This window comes from Stegastes partitus, unplaced genomic scaffold (genome assembly GCF_000690725.1).
Source record: "Stegastes partitus isolate 25-593 unplaced genomic scaffold, Stegastes_partitus-1.0.2 Scaffold182, whole genome shotgun sequence".
Taxonomy (NCBI): domain Eukaryota; kingdom Metazoa; phylum Chordata; class Actinopteri; family Pomacentridae; genus Stegastes; species Stegastes partitus.
Genome location: NW_007577913.1, coordinates 140,345 through 152,590, shown reverse-complemented (window position 1 = coordinate 152,590; position 12,246 = coordinate 140,345). Strand labels below are relative to the sequence as shown.

Sequence of the window (12,246 nt, the reverse complement as noted above, 5' to 3'; positions counted from 1 at the left end):
AGTAAACAGATTCGGTAGCACAAGTAGCTTACATTCTTTAAAACATTCACTTCTGTCTTTAAAACCAACAGTGCCGAACTGCATTTCACTGGCAGTTATTTTACTGGCTTGATAAAAATCTTATTCTATGATTGCGTAAATACAAACAGCTACAAATTGAAAACGGCTCTTACAAACAGTACAAAGTGAATACAAAGTGAAACAAGAAAAAAAAGGAACAATAAAAGCGAACATAGTCGTCTAGCTGGTAGGCATTATATTTCATTTTCAACTGACAGGTTCATATTTTTCTTGGTTTAATTTCTCCTTTTCCCTGTGCAGTCTCGTGGCATTTTCCATTTCATTTAATCCAATCTTGTTAAATTTTTTAAGGTGTTGAAGTCATTTAGAGGAGTTGGTTTGCAGTCTGGCTCCGAGAGACTAATGGGAGCTGCTCTGCCGGGGTACAACTCTGAAACACAAAGCAGCAGGAAGCCTTCACTCCTTTACACGTGTCACACAAATCCTGCCTTTACATAGGTAGAGGAAAATAAACAACCTTTGCTTCCCCTGCCCTTTCTCCTTTCCCTCTTTCTTGCTCTCTCTTAGTCATATGAGGGTGTATAAACATGAGCCTCTGTGGATCAGTGCGCACACAGACAGGATATTAGAGTGATTCCCCTCACGTCTCCCTTTTTGAACCTGCATCACAGACAGCGAAAAGTGGCAACTTTCCAAAAAAAAAAAGGGCCATGCAGGGGTCACCTCTCCTCTGCTGCATTCCTGCTGAGAAGGTTTCAACCTCAGCATCCCAGCAGAGGAAGCAGAAAACCCCTCACAGCTCTGGACAATTAGAACTGGGATCAGAAAGTTCTGGGACTGTTCACGGTGCGCATGCATGAAGCAAGTCACGCGAGTGCAACATGTGCGAGCAGTAACTGTCATGAGTCTGTAGACCATGTGTTTCGACACACTTTAGGAAGATTCAGCGCAATAATAAATGAGGAAATACGTTCAAGCACAGTAAATTAAACAAGCTGGATTGAAGGCTTGTGAGAAACACCTCACCAGGACGCTCTATGCTTTATCTTTTCCTTATCTGTCACCCATCTGTAGCTCAAAGTCGCACCCTTATCCCCAAATCTCCAACTCCAAACCTCTAAAAATTAGTTGTAAAACAAGCCGCAGCTGCAGAAATGTCAGCATTGAAGCAATGTCACTTGGTCCGTTGGTGCCAGTTAAAACCCAAGTCTTTCCTTACAGCCAAACGCTGTGATGGAGGAAGCAGAGAGGGGATCAGCAAGGGATTGAAGAGGATATGGATAAAGAGGAAACAGAGGTGTGGTAGGGAGGAGTCTGGATGGAGAGGTGTTTCATAAGCCCTGCTGCCAGATCCTGTACCTCAGGTTTCCAGGTCCCAGCTGTAAGGGTGAGGACTTAAGAGGCTGATTCAGAGAAAACTATGTATAACCCCAGTAATAGGAGGACATCCCAACATTGGACTTAACTCTCACTTAAGGCTCAATTACCATCCCCGTCTCTGTGCTTCCAAATTTAAATGCGAGGCAAAAGTGGATTCAGATTGAGTGGCTTTTAGACCGTACAGGGTAAAGACCACAAATGCGAGCAATATACATTTATATGTCGAGCGGCTGCAGGTTATAATCAGCGAGAGGCTGCTCCAGGTGGCTGAGGCAACACTGTCAGCTTCACTTCCACCTGTCACTCCGCAGTCCTCATACCACCACATTACTAAATTACAATCTAATAACCCATCGCAGGCTCATTACTCCGACTCAGACTGCAGCAGTTTAGATCAAATATGAGATCACCTTACATCGCTTTAGATCAGGAAAAATAAAGGGCTTGCCATAAAAAACTCAGTAACTGCTGTGCATAAATGTCATTAGGCTCGATTGGTAATGATGAGGGAGCAGAGAGAGAGAGGGGAAAAGGGTAAGGGGGGAAGCACAGAGTATGAGGAGAGTGAATTGAGAGAAAATTAGGCACAAGCTTCTTAGGGCAGGGCCAATCTTAGCACGCCATCTAGTGGTGAACAGTGGTACGGTTGGAAAGGAGGTGCGTGGGGAATCCTGACACGAGGACGACCATCACCAGGTGATGACATTTAATCAGAGTCTTGTTTAGACTTGGAAGATTACCTTGTGTGCTTTAAAATAATAATATCGAGACAACATCAACAGCTTATGCGTGGAAACAAACTAGTTCAAACTCAGCAGATGCTAACTCAGCAGACAACTTACTGTGCAAAACTAAAAGAATTAAAGACCAATGCATCAATGAACAGGATACAAGTTTGGAGTAAACTTGGGGTCTTGATGGGGTTTGTTTGGTAAAATTGGCCGTAACTCTTTCAAACTTGTGCAGGAGCAGTAGGTGCAGTGATCTGGATGCAGGTTGGTACAACAGCGAGAGCCGTCACACCGAAGCAGCGACACCTCTACTCCTTTACTCCACCTTCCGAGTCGATGTGAATGGATCTTTACACATCCTGCGCAAATGTGATATCATGCCCATCAGAAATGCCTTCTGAAGGCTGCCTAATGAATATATAGCACAGAAAGGACCCCAATTAGTGGGCCGGCGAGGGGAGGAGGCGCCATGCCATACCACATAAACAAACTTATCTTGACAGGGTCTCTTGGCCAAAGGAGGGAGATAGGCAGATAGCGAAGGAGGCCGAGAGAAAATGAATTACCTTCCTGACACACGTCAAAGCCAATCACCACGAAGCATCCTTTGCCGTTCCCGCGCCCCAAATCCCCGCCGCCGCCGTTGCGTTTCATCTGCCAGTGTTAGTATGCACACAGGCCGTGCGCCAGCCTCCAAATGTATTCATTTATTCAGAGCCCCTCGGAGAAATCACAGTGTCTTGTTGTCCTTTTTTTCCCTGGCTGTCCAGATGGAATTTGCGTGAATAACATCAGTTTAGTGAGGCAGAAAATAAGTACAGGCTAGCACAGCAGAGGGGACTAGATTACGCCCTCACCCACCTACCCAAAAAAAGACAAGTGTCACCTTCACATACTTCTTTCTCCCCCTCCGTCTCCCGTCTCATTTTCTTTTCCAGTTCTATTGAAACTTAGCAGATGAGGGGGGTGGGGAAGCTAAAAGCGAGAGATCCATACAGCGTTCACCACAATTATTTTGTGTTATTATGCACCGCAGGTGCAATTAAACAGAGGATCATGAATCAAAGAACTAGAGCGGCTTTTTCATTATAAAAAGGTGAGTGGGCTTCGAGGGAGAGCAGCCCCGTGCTCATTTATCCTTGTTTTGTTGTGCATTTATAACACTACTAATTGCATTAATTAATCAGATGTACTTCTAAAAGAAACGAGACCATCTTGAGTAAGTAATTGACTGAGATGAAAGTGAGGGAAAAAAATTGTAAATCAATATTTCCAACTTCAATAAAGCCCAAGAGAAATTAAAATGTCTTCAGTCAGAAGATTGGGACGCCTCAATATCCGTCCAACCTATCAAAAAAATTCACTAAACAAGGCGCCTTCAAAGAGTTGACTTACTGTTTTCAGTATGAAGTAGTAAAATTGATTTCGGGTTGATCTATATGATGTGCTTTGCAATTACCCGAAACCAAACTTTATAAAAGACAGACATAAAAAGAATGTGAACTGCTTTGAAACAGGTGTTATTGTTTGTGACATTATTAGAGGATGACAGACAGAAAGGCATAAGAGCGTACGTGAAACAGTAGAACATCTCCTACCTCTCTGAGAACTGTGCTGCCGTATCCTCTGTACAAGCCTCGAACACCCTGAGAAAAACAAAAACACACACTTAATTTGACCTGGACATTTTGAATTTAAGAAATAAAGCCATATTTACTGCACAGCACAAAGTATCACCCAACAATTATTTCACAAGTTGCAAAGTTCATTATTTTGCATCAACCAATGGCCAGATTAAACTTTTGTATGATTCATCTGCTAAAGCCAACTTTATTACAACTTCTTGTTGTAATTTTGCACACCAACGCAACTGCTGAGAGCTGGATTTGGGTAATTGTACAGGTATACTTCAACTAAAGAACTTGCTGGTACTCATGTGGAAACCCTCTCTCCATACACCTTCCTAATGTTGGAATTGGTGCAACTGCATCTGGCAATTTCTCAAATTTTCTTAAACTGACAATCCAACACTAACACCCATGTAATAAACAACTAAGATGGGTGATCTCGTCCTCACTGTTCCATCTCGTTCTCTTGTGAACCACAGACTGGATATAAAAGATGCATGTGTCTTTGGGATTAAAAAATATTGTGTCAAAAGTGAAAGTTGAGCCAAAGTGATGACATTTTTCACATTCAACAGATGGCGACTCCGCAGGTTGTATTAAGGTCCGATTCTATAGAAGTCTATGAACAAAGTTACCCTGCTTCTCCCTTGGGGGTAGAGTAGATTAAAAAAGAAGTAGATTACGTTTTAGAGCGGGTCTACCTTGTGATTGACAAGACACTACCATATCGCCATCCCTTGTTCCCATGAGGTTTGGTTTCCAATGACCAAGATGGTGACGGCCAGCAAAATCAAGCCGTTAAAACAATGGCCGACAACCCAACTGGTAACGTCACAGTTGCTTTGTCCATCTTTTATTTAGAGTCTTTATCATGAATGTGAAATCTTTTAAAAGCTTTTCATAGGGAATTTCTTCAAAGTCGGCACAAATGCTGCTTGAACTCAATAAACTGATCAGATTTCGTTGGTCTGTGACTTCACTAAACACATTTTTGGCCATAACTCTAGAATTTACATACTAAATATGACATATTTTCCAATGGGATAAAATGAAGCAATGAACACTATAATGTACTGCAAAAACTTTTCTGTCCATTTTTTGGACTCATAACTGAGGAACAGAAGCAAGACTGTGACTATATTTCCCCTTAGGTCCGATGCTGAACTGGTGACGTTAATCTTGGGTTCCCACCATGAAACAGTGGCGACTGTATAGATCTTCTCTGCTGCTGTGTGAAGCATCCACACTTAAGACTTTTGTAGCTTCTTTGCAGCAACATCCATATTTGAATCATTGTTTGCTATCATGGCTACAATTTTGTGTTTGTTCTGTCAGAATCAGCCTCGATGGTCAAACTTGTGAACACATACAAGGAATTTGACATTGTTTTGTTTCTTTTAAAGAACTGACACAGTCCTCACTACATCATAGTACAGAAACACAGGAAGACATTGATGTAAACTGCGACTTTCTATTTTAGTTGCATTTTAGTGCAGACCAGAGAGTGTTTTATCCACAAATGTAAACTTTCTCAATCTTAGAGCACGACCCTTTGGAACACCTACAAACACTTCTGCTTTCAGGAGTGGCCACAATTAATGTGCATGAACTCCTTCTTTCCGAGCACACCCCTTTAGCGTTTTGTGTCTCGGTTCAGGATTGGTATGTTTAAAGCCTCTTTGATCATCTGACTTGCCCTAATGAGGCTTCTTCTCTCCAGACTTCTTCTCTCGCAGTAATTAACTTGGTGAGCGCAGTACAACTATTACCAAAACGAATGACGGCCAAAACCCCCGAGAAAAAAAAATAACAAAATGAATGAACTAAAATTATCCTTAAGGAAGCCTTTGATTGCCAGATACCTCTTCTTTGAGTGTCGCCAGCAACACGCTGTATGTGGAGGATGAAGGAGAGGCTTGGGTCCTCTGTTTGACCACCTCTGTGGGCACCCGGATCAGACACGCCACCTACAGGACGAAGAAAGACCACAAGTTAAATCAAACAGCCTCTTAATGTATCAGCTTGTTTTCTAAATTTGTACAGGGCTTTAAATATCCCTGGTGTGCTTAATTGAGGAGTTTGTATATGAGAAAAGACAGCCCTACCCCCTTGCACACACACACAGACAACTCCCCTCGGTGCCCTTTTGCTGAACATGATGTCACCTTCTGTATGTTTTTGCTATGTGGCAGGTGGCCATGATATGAGGGGAGCAATTACATCAGCTTGGCAGGCTAACGACCGCTCTGGTTAGCGTGCAATTTAGCCAATTTACAAACCCGTACACACGGCGGACGCGACACCAGAGCAACAGCGGCAGTGTCTGCAAAGATGTCGTGGGGTTGACTGTATATCTGTGTCCAAAGAACAAGCTTTCATCAAACACGCCGACACATCCAGATATGCATCCACACTTCAGTAACCACACTCCCTGCTCAAGTTCCAACCCATCCACCATATGTCAACAGAAATATGGACTGCCAACAGCTAGTGAAGATAGACATGAATATTTATGCATCATAACTCCCATCGTCCTAAAGGCAGGCAGGCAGGCAGGCAGGCACAGCTGCCCACCTGGCGACTTGATTTCCCATTTATCCTGCATCAGAGTGGAAATACAGGCTAACGGCAAGCAATCTTAGAGAGCGATTGGTGAGCTGCCCTCCTGCTGCGACTCCCCTCAGTCACACAGATGCCAGGCTGCTGGTGCCACCCTCGCCACGGCAACGTCAAGTGGGGAGGGAAGCAAAGAGAGAAAAAGTGATGGAGGCACTGCAATAAAGATGAAATGCATCCTTTTCCTGTTTTTCTCATTCTTCATTCAGCTATCCATACTGATTTAGCATTTGGGAGCCAACATAAGGCTGTTTCGCTTTCGGGGGGCGGGGGGGAAGAGACACCCAGCCAGCTGTTAGAGAGTTCACTTCTGTTGGACACGTGTCCTCTCTATTATCTCCTCAGTCTGACACCAAGGACACCTTGTGAGCAAGAACATGCATCAACGAGGGACACAAAAGGAGAAAGGATACATCAGCAGTGCTGGAAGGAAAATCACAAACTGAGCTGTAGAATGTGTGACTGAACGGGCAAAGTTTTTGTTCTGTATCTCCAGAAATACTGTTGACAACTGATTAGTATTTGGTCTATTTCTTAACTTTGTTCTGACCTTCACGGTGTCACTTTTTCTCCAGGGCAACGGCGATCTTCCTCTTTTCAGTACACAGTGAGCAGATAAACCTCAATCTCTGTACATAAGAGCAAAAACAAACGACTTGAATGAGGCTCTATGAAGAATTCTGTGCAATTCTTATGGGTATTTCACACCAGTGTGACAGCAGTCGAACTGCAGCCCAAACACGGTGCAACACTACCACCAAGTGGCCACACTTCCGCCTCCTCGTGATAACTAAGCCGGCCGCATCCATCTCTGAGATCTCATTTGCCCTCCCCTTTGGTCAAGTTACCATTTATAATACACTGTACATCATGTTTACCCCCAAACCAATTCTCCAAAGGACAAGAATAAGGCAGCTAAATGGGAAGAAAGTGGCTATGACAAGTAATTACTGACGTAATTGGATGGGAGGCTTGGAGTTAAGACGGCCTTTCCTCTGCTGTCACTGCAGCGGGGAAGCCGGAATGAGACTGAGATTATACCAAATAAATTAGGGACATTGTTTATTTGGGAGTCATTTGTGCACCTAGGGGTGGTGAGAATGATGCTGAGTGGATAAAAGATCAAGTGTGCAGCCTCTGAGGGCATTTCAGAGATCTGGAAACTGCAGCAAAGGGGGGAAAACAGTGATTCTGAATCACTGGGGACACAATGTGATCCAACAGAGGATCAAAAAATGTAAAGATAGTATGACGTAAGCAAGAAAGAAAGTAGTTTAAGAAGCTGACTTGTTAGCTCATCTTCAGGGGAGAGCTGTAGGAGGATCGGTTCTTCACCTCCTTAGCTTGCCCTTCATTCTCAACGCTTTCCTCTGGCTTGTAAACTTATTATAAATCCATTGGCAGTCTTTTAAATTCCTGCTTCCATTTATCTTTATTTACAAGCTGTTGGATTCGTCAAGCGGCCTTCATTAGGAAGCTGCCTGCCCGTGATTGAGGCCTTTCAGGTTCCCTTGGCATGTTGTCGTTAATCCAAACGACAGAGCGTGATTTCGGTTAGCAGCACTGGCCGCCAAACAGCAAGGTAAGGAGGCAACGTTCAATCATGAGCGAACCACAGTAAGGAATGGGAAATTAGCAGAGACTCACAGCACATTAATGGCACAGCCAGCAAATCAAGCCACAGACTGAGTCATTAAATCCCTTTCTTTGGCTCTGTCCCGCTTTTACAGCTCATGGCCATCAGGACACAGTGGTCAGTCAGGACCGTGATTACCAGAACAACAATAGCAACAGGTCAGAAAAACATATAGGCTGCAATAACTGTTATGGACTTCAATTTCTTGGATTTATTTGTCGTTAAAACACACCGCAATCACCACCGAGACACAAGACACCACTTTACCGCAGTCGCACGTATGAAACAAAAAATGCTGAACCAACAACTGAGGGGAAAATGGCCAATTTCCTTGAGAGGATAACTGCGGTGTAGCTTTATTCTTTGATGACAATCAGATAGAACTCGCGCCTTGTTATTACAGTTCAAAAAAAGCAATGCACAAATTGACTTGGGCTGAAAAATTTGCAGCAGAATTCTAAAAAGATCGAAGCGTATGTACAAATGTTTGTACCGAAGCCCTCAAAGGCTAATAACTTCTCTATATGTATGAGTTTTGATAATAACCCGCAATACTCGAAAAAGCGCCACGGCACCAAGGAGACTGAAATGAGGGACGTCAAAGGGAAGAAGAGAGGAAGAGAGGGGAGAAAAAGGTCATGAAGAAAAAGGGAAGAGATGAGGACACTGCATGTCTCCAACTCTGAAACAACAGCCAATAAATCACAGAGCGTGGCGCTGCTCGAAGGCGATGCATGGATTATTTCTCAGTGCCAAGTTAAGTGGCTGCCAGTTTCTCCCCCCCCCCTCCCCAAAAAAACTCCTCCCTTGTGCTCCCCTCCTTCTCGCTGCCCCCCTATCTTGTCATGTCACACTGTATTTTCCAGTACATCCTCCCACAGACGTGTGGCGGCGAGAAGAGGAGGAGGAGGAGGCGGAGGGAGGAGGGGAGGCCGGTTGTAGATGCGCGAGAAGCCCGCTGCCTGGCCTTGACAAATGAGCTTTCAGGGCAGACGTCGAGCGAATGGGAATGAAGATAAATCTGATCTAATGGCTGGATAACAGCCTGCTAGAGCCTGACAGACGCCATCAGCTTACACATTCTTTATGGGAGCGTCCCACCACTGCAGTCGCACAAACACCAGCGCGAGGGGGATTTCTCTCGTCGTCTCAAACCTCCCTCGTTCTTTTTCTCTCCACAACTTCTGACCGTCCTCCCGTCTGTCCTCCTTCTTCTGTCTGTCCTGCTTTTGTTTACGAGTGAAGCCGGGTGTTAAGTGAGTTAATACAGCAATGAGATTAGTTTGGACGTACGAAGAGCAGAACGCAACAAATTCCCCGTCTTCAACCCGAGGCGCGTCTTTTCGCCACCTGTGATCCCGATTTCTATTGAAAGAACTTGATTAAAATTGTGAACTTTTAATTTACCATATAGAAAACCTTCTCACAAGTTTATCACACGAGATGATTACTGTGATAAAGCTTGTTGTTGCTTTATAGATTTGAACATTCCTCGTTCCCCTCAAAGACCATTTGTTAGACCAAAGGAGTGGCAATCAAGGCAAAAAAAAATTGGTTCGATTTAAGTCTTTTCTTCTCTCTTTTTTTTTTTTTTTTTCAATTTCCATCTCATTCTTTACACAAAATAAAATCTGAGGCACAACTCCCTCTGGTATGTCCATGAGAGACTTTCACTTAAGTCCACATCTAGTAACTTAGTGCCAAGTCAAGCGCATCATTCTCAGAGGGAGGCTTAGAGATGAAATTAGCAAAGCAATAAGTGCCATAAAGCTTCTGCTGTGAATGTTGTGGAAACAGTTGGTAAAACACAACTAAGTGGACTCCTGGGGAAAGAATCATGGCTTGATGAAGGGGTGGAGTGGGGATGTCAGACAAGGACCAAATAACAAGCTACTTTTTTTAAAGTTCCTGTGTGCCAAAACCCGACCAAACCCAGCTGCTCCCCCCACAAGAAGAAATCAAGCGGGGGCAACAAAAAGCACCACAAACAAATGGAACCAGCACGGAACTGAAAACTGATGGAGTTTGCATGGATGTTGTCCTTGTTTTAGTCAATTAGATTTATACAGAGGTGAGAGATGGGCAGAAGAATCGGCATTGTTTTCATCTGTGGGGTTTAAATATAGCCAGGTAAGAAAAGTTACAGCAAACTGTTGACACTAAAGAAACAATCTTCTATGAAGTTCACGAGGATATTTCAGAAAACTGGTCGTTTATTCACAGAAAATGACACTAAAATTTCGAAATAATAAGTCAAGCAGTCACATTTCAAAACATGAATATGCTCCTTTAATTGATGACAAAAAGCATTAAGTCAACATTTCCTCTGTCAAAGCTTTAAAAAAAAAAAGCTCTTCCATCCTCCTCTGTTTGAGTCCAAAACTGGAGAACATGTGACAGAGAACAGAGAGCAGGCAGTCACACCAGCAGCCCTCTGCCAAACATAATTGCTAGTAACATCAAAACAAGCAATAAATAGCGACAAGAATCCCCTCATAAATCAGCAAAACCAACAGATAACATTCAGATCACCTACAGCTTGAAGGGTTGTGGCTACAGAAGTGAAGCACTACAGTGGAAACCATCCACAAACTCAAAGGAAGGGACAGCTAAGTTTATATCTGCAAAAGAACACAGAAATGTCACTTTTGTATGAGGCCAAACTCAACGGATGTGATGGTAGAAAGTTTGTGCAAAGAAAAGCCAGATCGGGAACTCCAACCAGAGTACAGCGGAGGGAGGAGGCTGGAGAGTCGAGGCTTCTGGTTGAATCATGAACTCTGACGTGCACACATTCATTTTGGATGCCAACGTAAATAAATAAGCCAAAAGAAATTTCAAGCAACAGAAGCGGATCTTTTTTCAGGACAATGATCCCGAGCGTAACCGCTGCCTATTGAAGGGACATTTTCCTCAGGAGAAAATCAGTGAGGCCTGACCTCAATCCCACACAGCACCTACGGGACATCATGGAGGAACAAATCCGCTCATCCATTCTCTTGTGCAAATGAACTGAAAGATTTGCTGGTTGGAGAAAACTTTCAGCGCAGCCATTATAGAAACTGATTCCGGGCCCAGATGTTGTCAAGCAAAGGATGATAAACTAAACACTAAAGCATTGTAACCTGCGCTTTATTAGAGCCACTAATGGATGCCCAGATGCTTTGTCTTCATTATGAACTGCCTGTTATTTTAACATTTAAAACCTAACAAATGTCTTTTTGTGGAATATTTTGACTCACAGGTGTGTTTGTTCTATCGACTCTAACAATAAGTGCCATTTGCCAGGACATTTTGCTGTCTAGCGCATTTTTTAAGTGCAGCTTATTGGACCAAATAGCACTGAATAAAGTAAAAGCAGCCCTTGTAGTGACAAAGTAGGAAAAAAAGAAGCAGCAGGAGATGGGTTTGGCTATGTGGGAATACAGCAGATGTACACATCAGAGGTGTTTGTGTTGCATTTGTCAGTCGTCCGTCTCACGTGCATCTCACAGAACAGATGCTGTTATAAACTGGAGCTTTTGTACATTGCAGGACTGGTTAAATAATGACAATTGGATGATTTCAAAAAACATCTGCTGCGCTTCCTGTCCTATAAGAAGAGTGATGGTGGCATAAATCTATACATACACACCAGACTGAGCAGTGAACTTATGATGGAGTCTGATATCCCCTCGGCTAACAGAGTGTGGCACGACCATTTTAAAAAAAACAACTTCACAATGTTGAAATCTTATGAATAACATAAGCTTCAAGTTAACCCACCAGCTGAACACAATTACATGTTGCTTTGTGTTCCTTTTTGGCTCATTCTTATTTCAATTAAGGTTGGACGACATTGGAAAAACACTGACGTTTCATATTTAGCTTTTATATGAAGAAAAATACAGGACATTTCACCAGATGATTTGATTAACTCTGTTTGGAAAGAATAAATCACTCTAAAGTGATTGGGGTGATTTTGTACTGAAGTGAAAACCTGCGATGAAACAGTGAAAAGAATATTTGGAACCTTTCTGGTACGGCAAATGGCGCTGGCAAAGGCATTCAGAATAGTTTTTTGCTTTGGATGACATTCAGATCTGGCTTTACACTCATGACACGGAGCTCTGTGGTGCCGTTTCAAATGGTAAAACAAATGAGTCATGCAAGGCGTTGCCGAAAAAGTACCTGCTTTTGAGCCAGTGCCAAAATACTACCATCCATCCATTATCTATACACCGCTTAATCCTCA

The 12,246-nt window shown here is 43.2% G+C and overlaps 1 protein-coding gene across 1 annotated transcript in view; it reads right to left on the bottom strand.

Moving 5' to 3' along the window:
* Nucleotides 1–12,246, bottom strand: part of slc25a26 (solute carrier family 25 member 26) — a 71,370-nt gene that overhangs the window by 51,394 nt on the left and 7,730 nt on the right. The window contains exons 4-5 of the mRNA XM_008280122.1: nt 5,623–5,727; nt 3,731–3,778 (exon numbers count right to left, since the gene is read on the bottom strand). Coding sequence (XP_008278344.1) covers nt 3,731–3,778; nt 5,623–5,727 — 153 coding nt within the window. The remainder of the gene's footprint in view (nt 1–3,730; nt 3,779–5,622; nt 5,728–12,246) is intronic.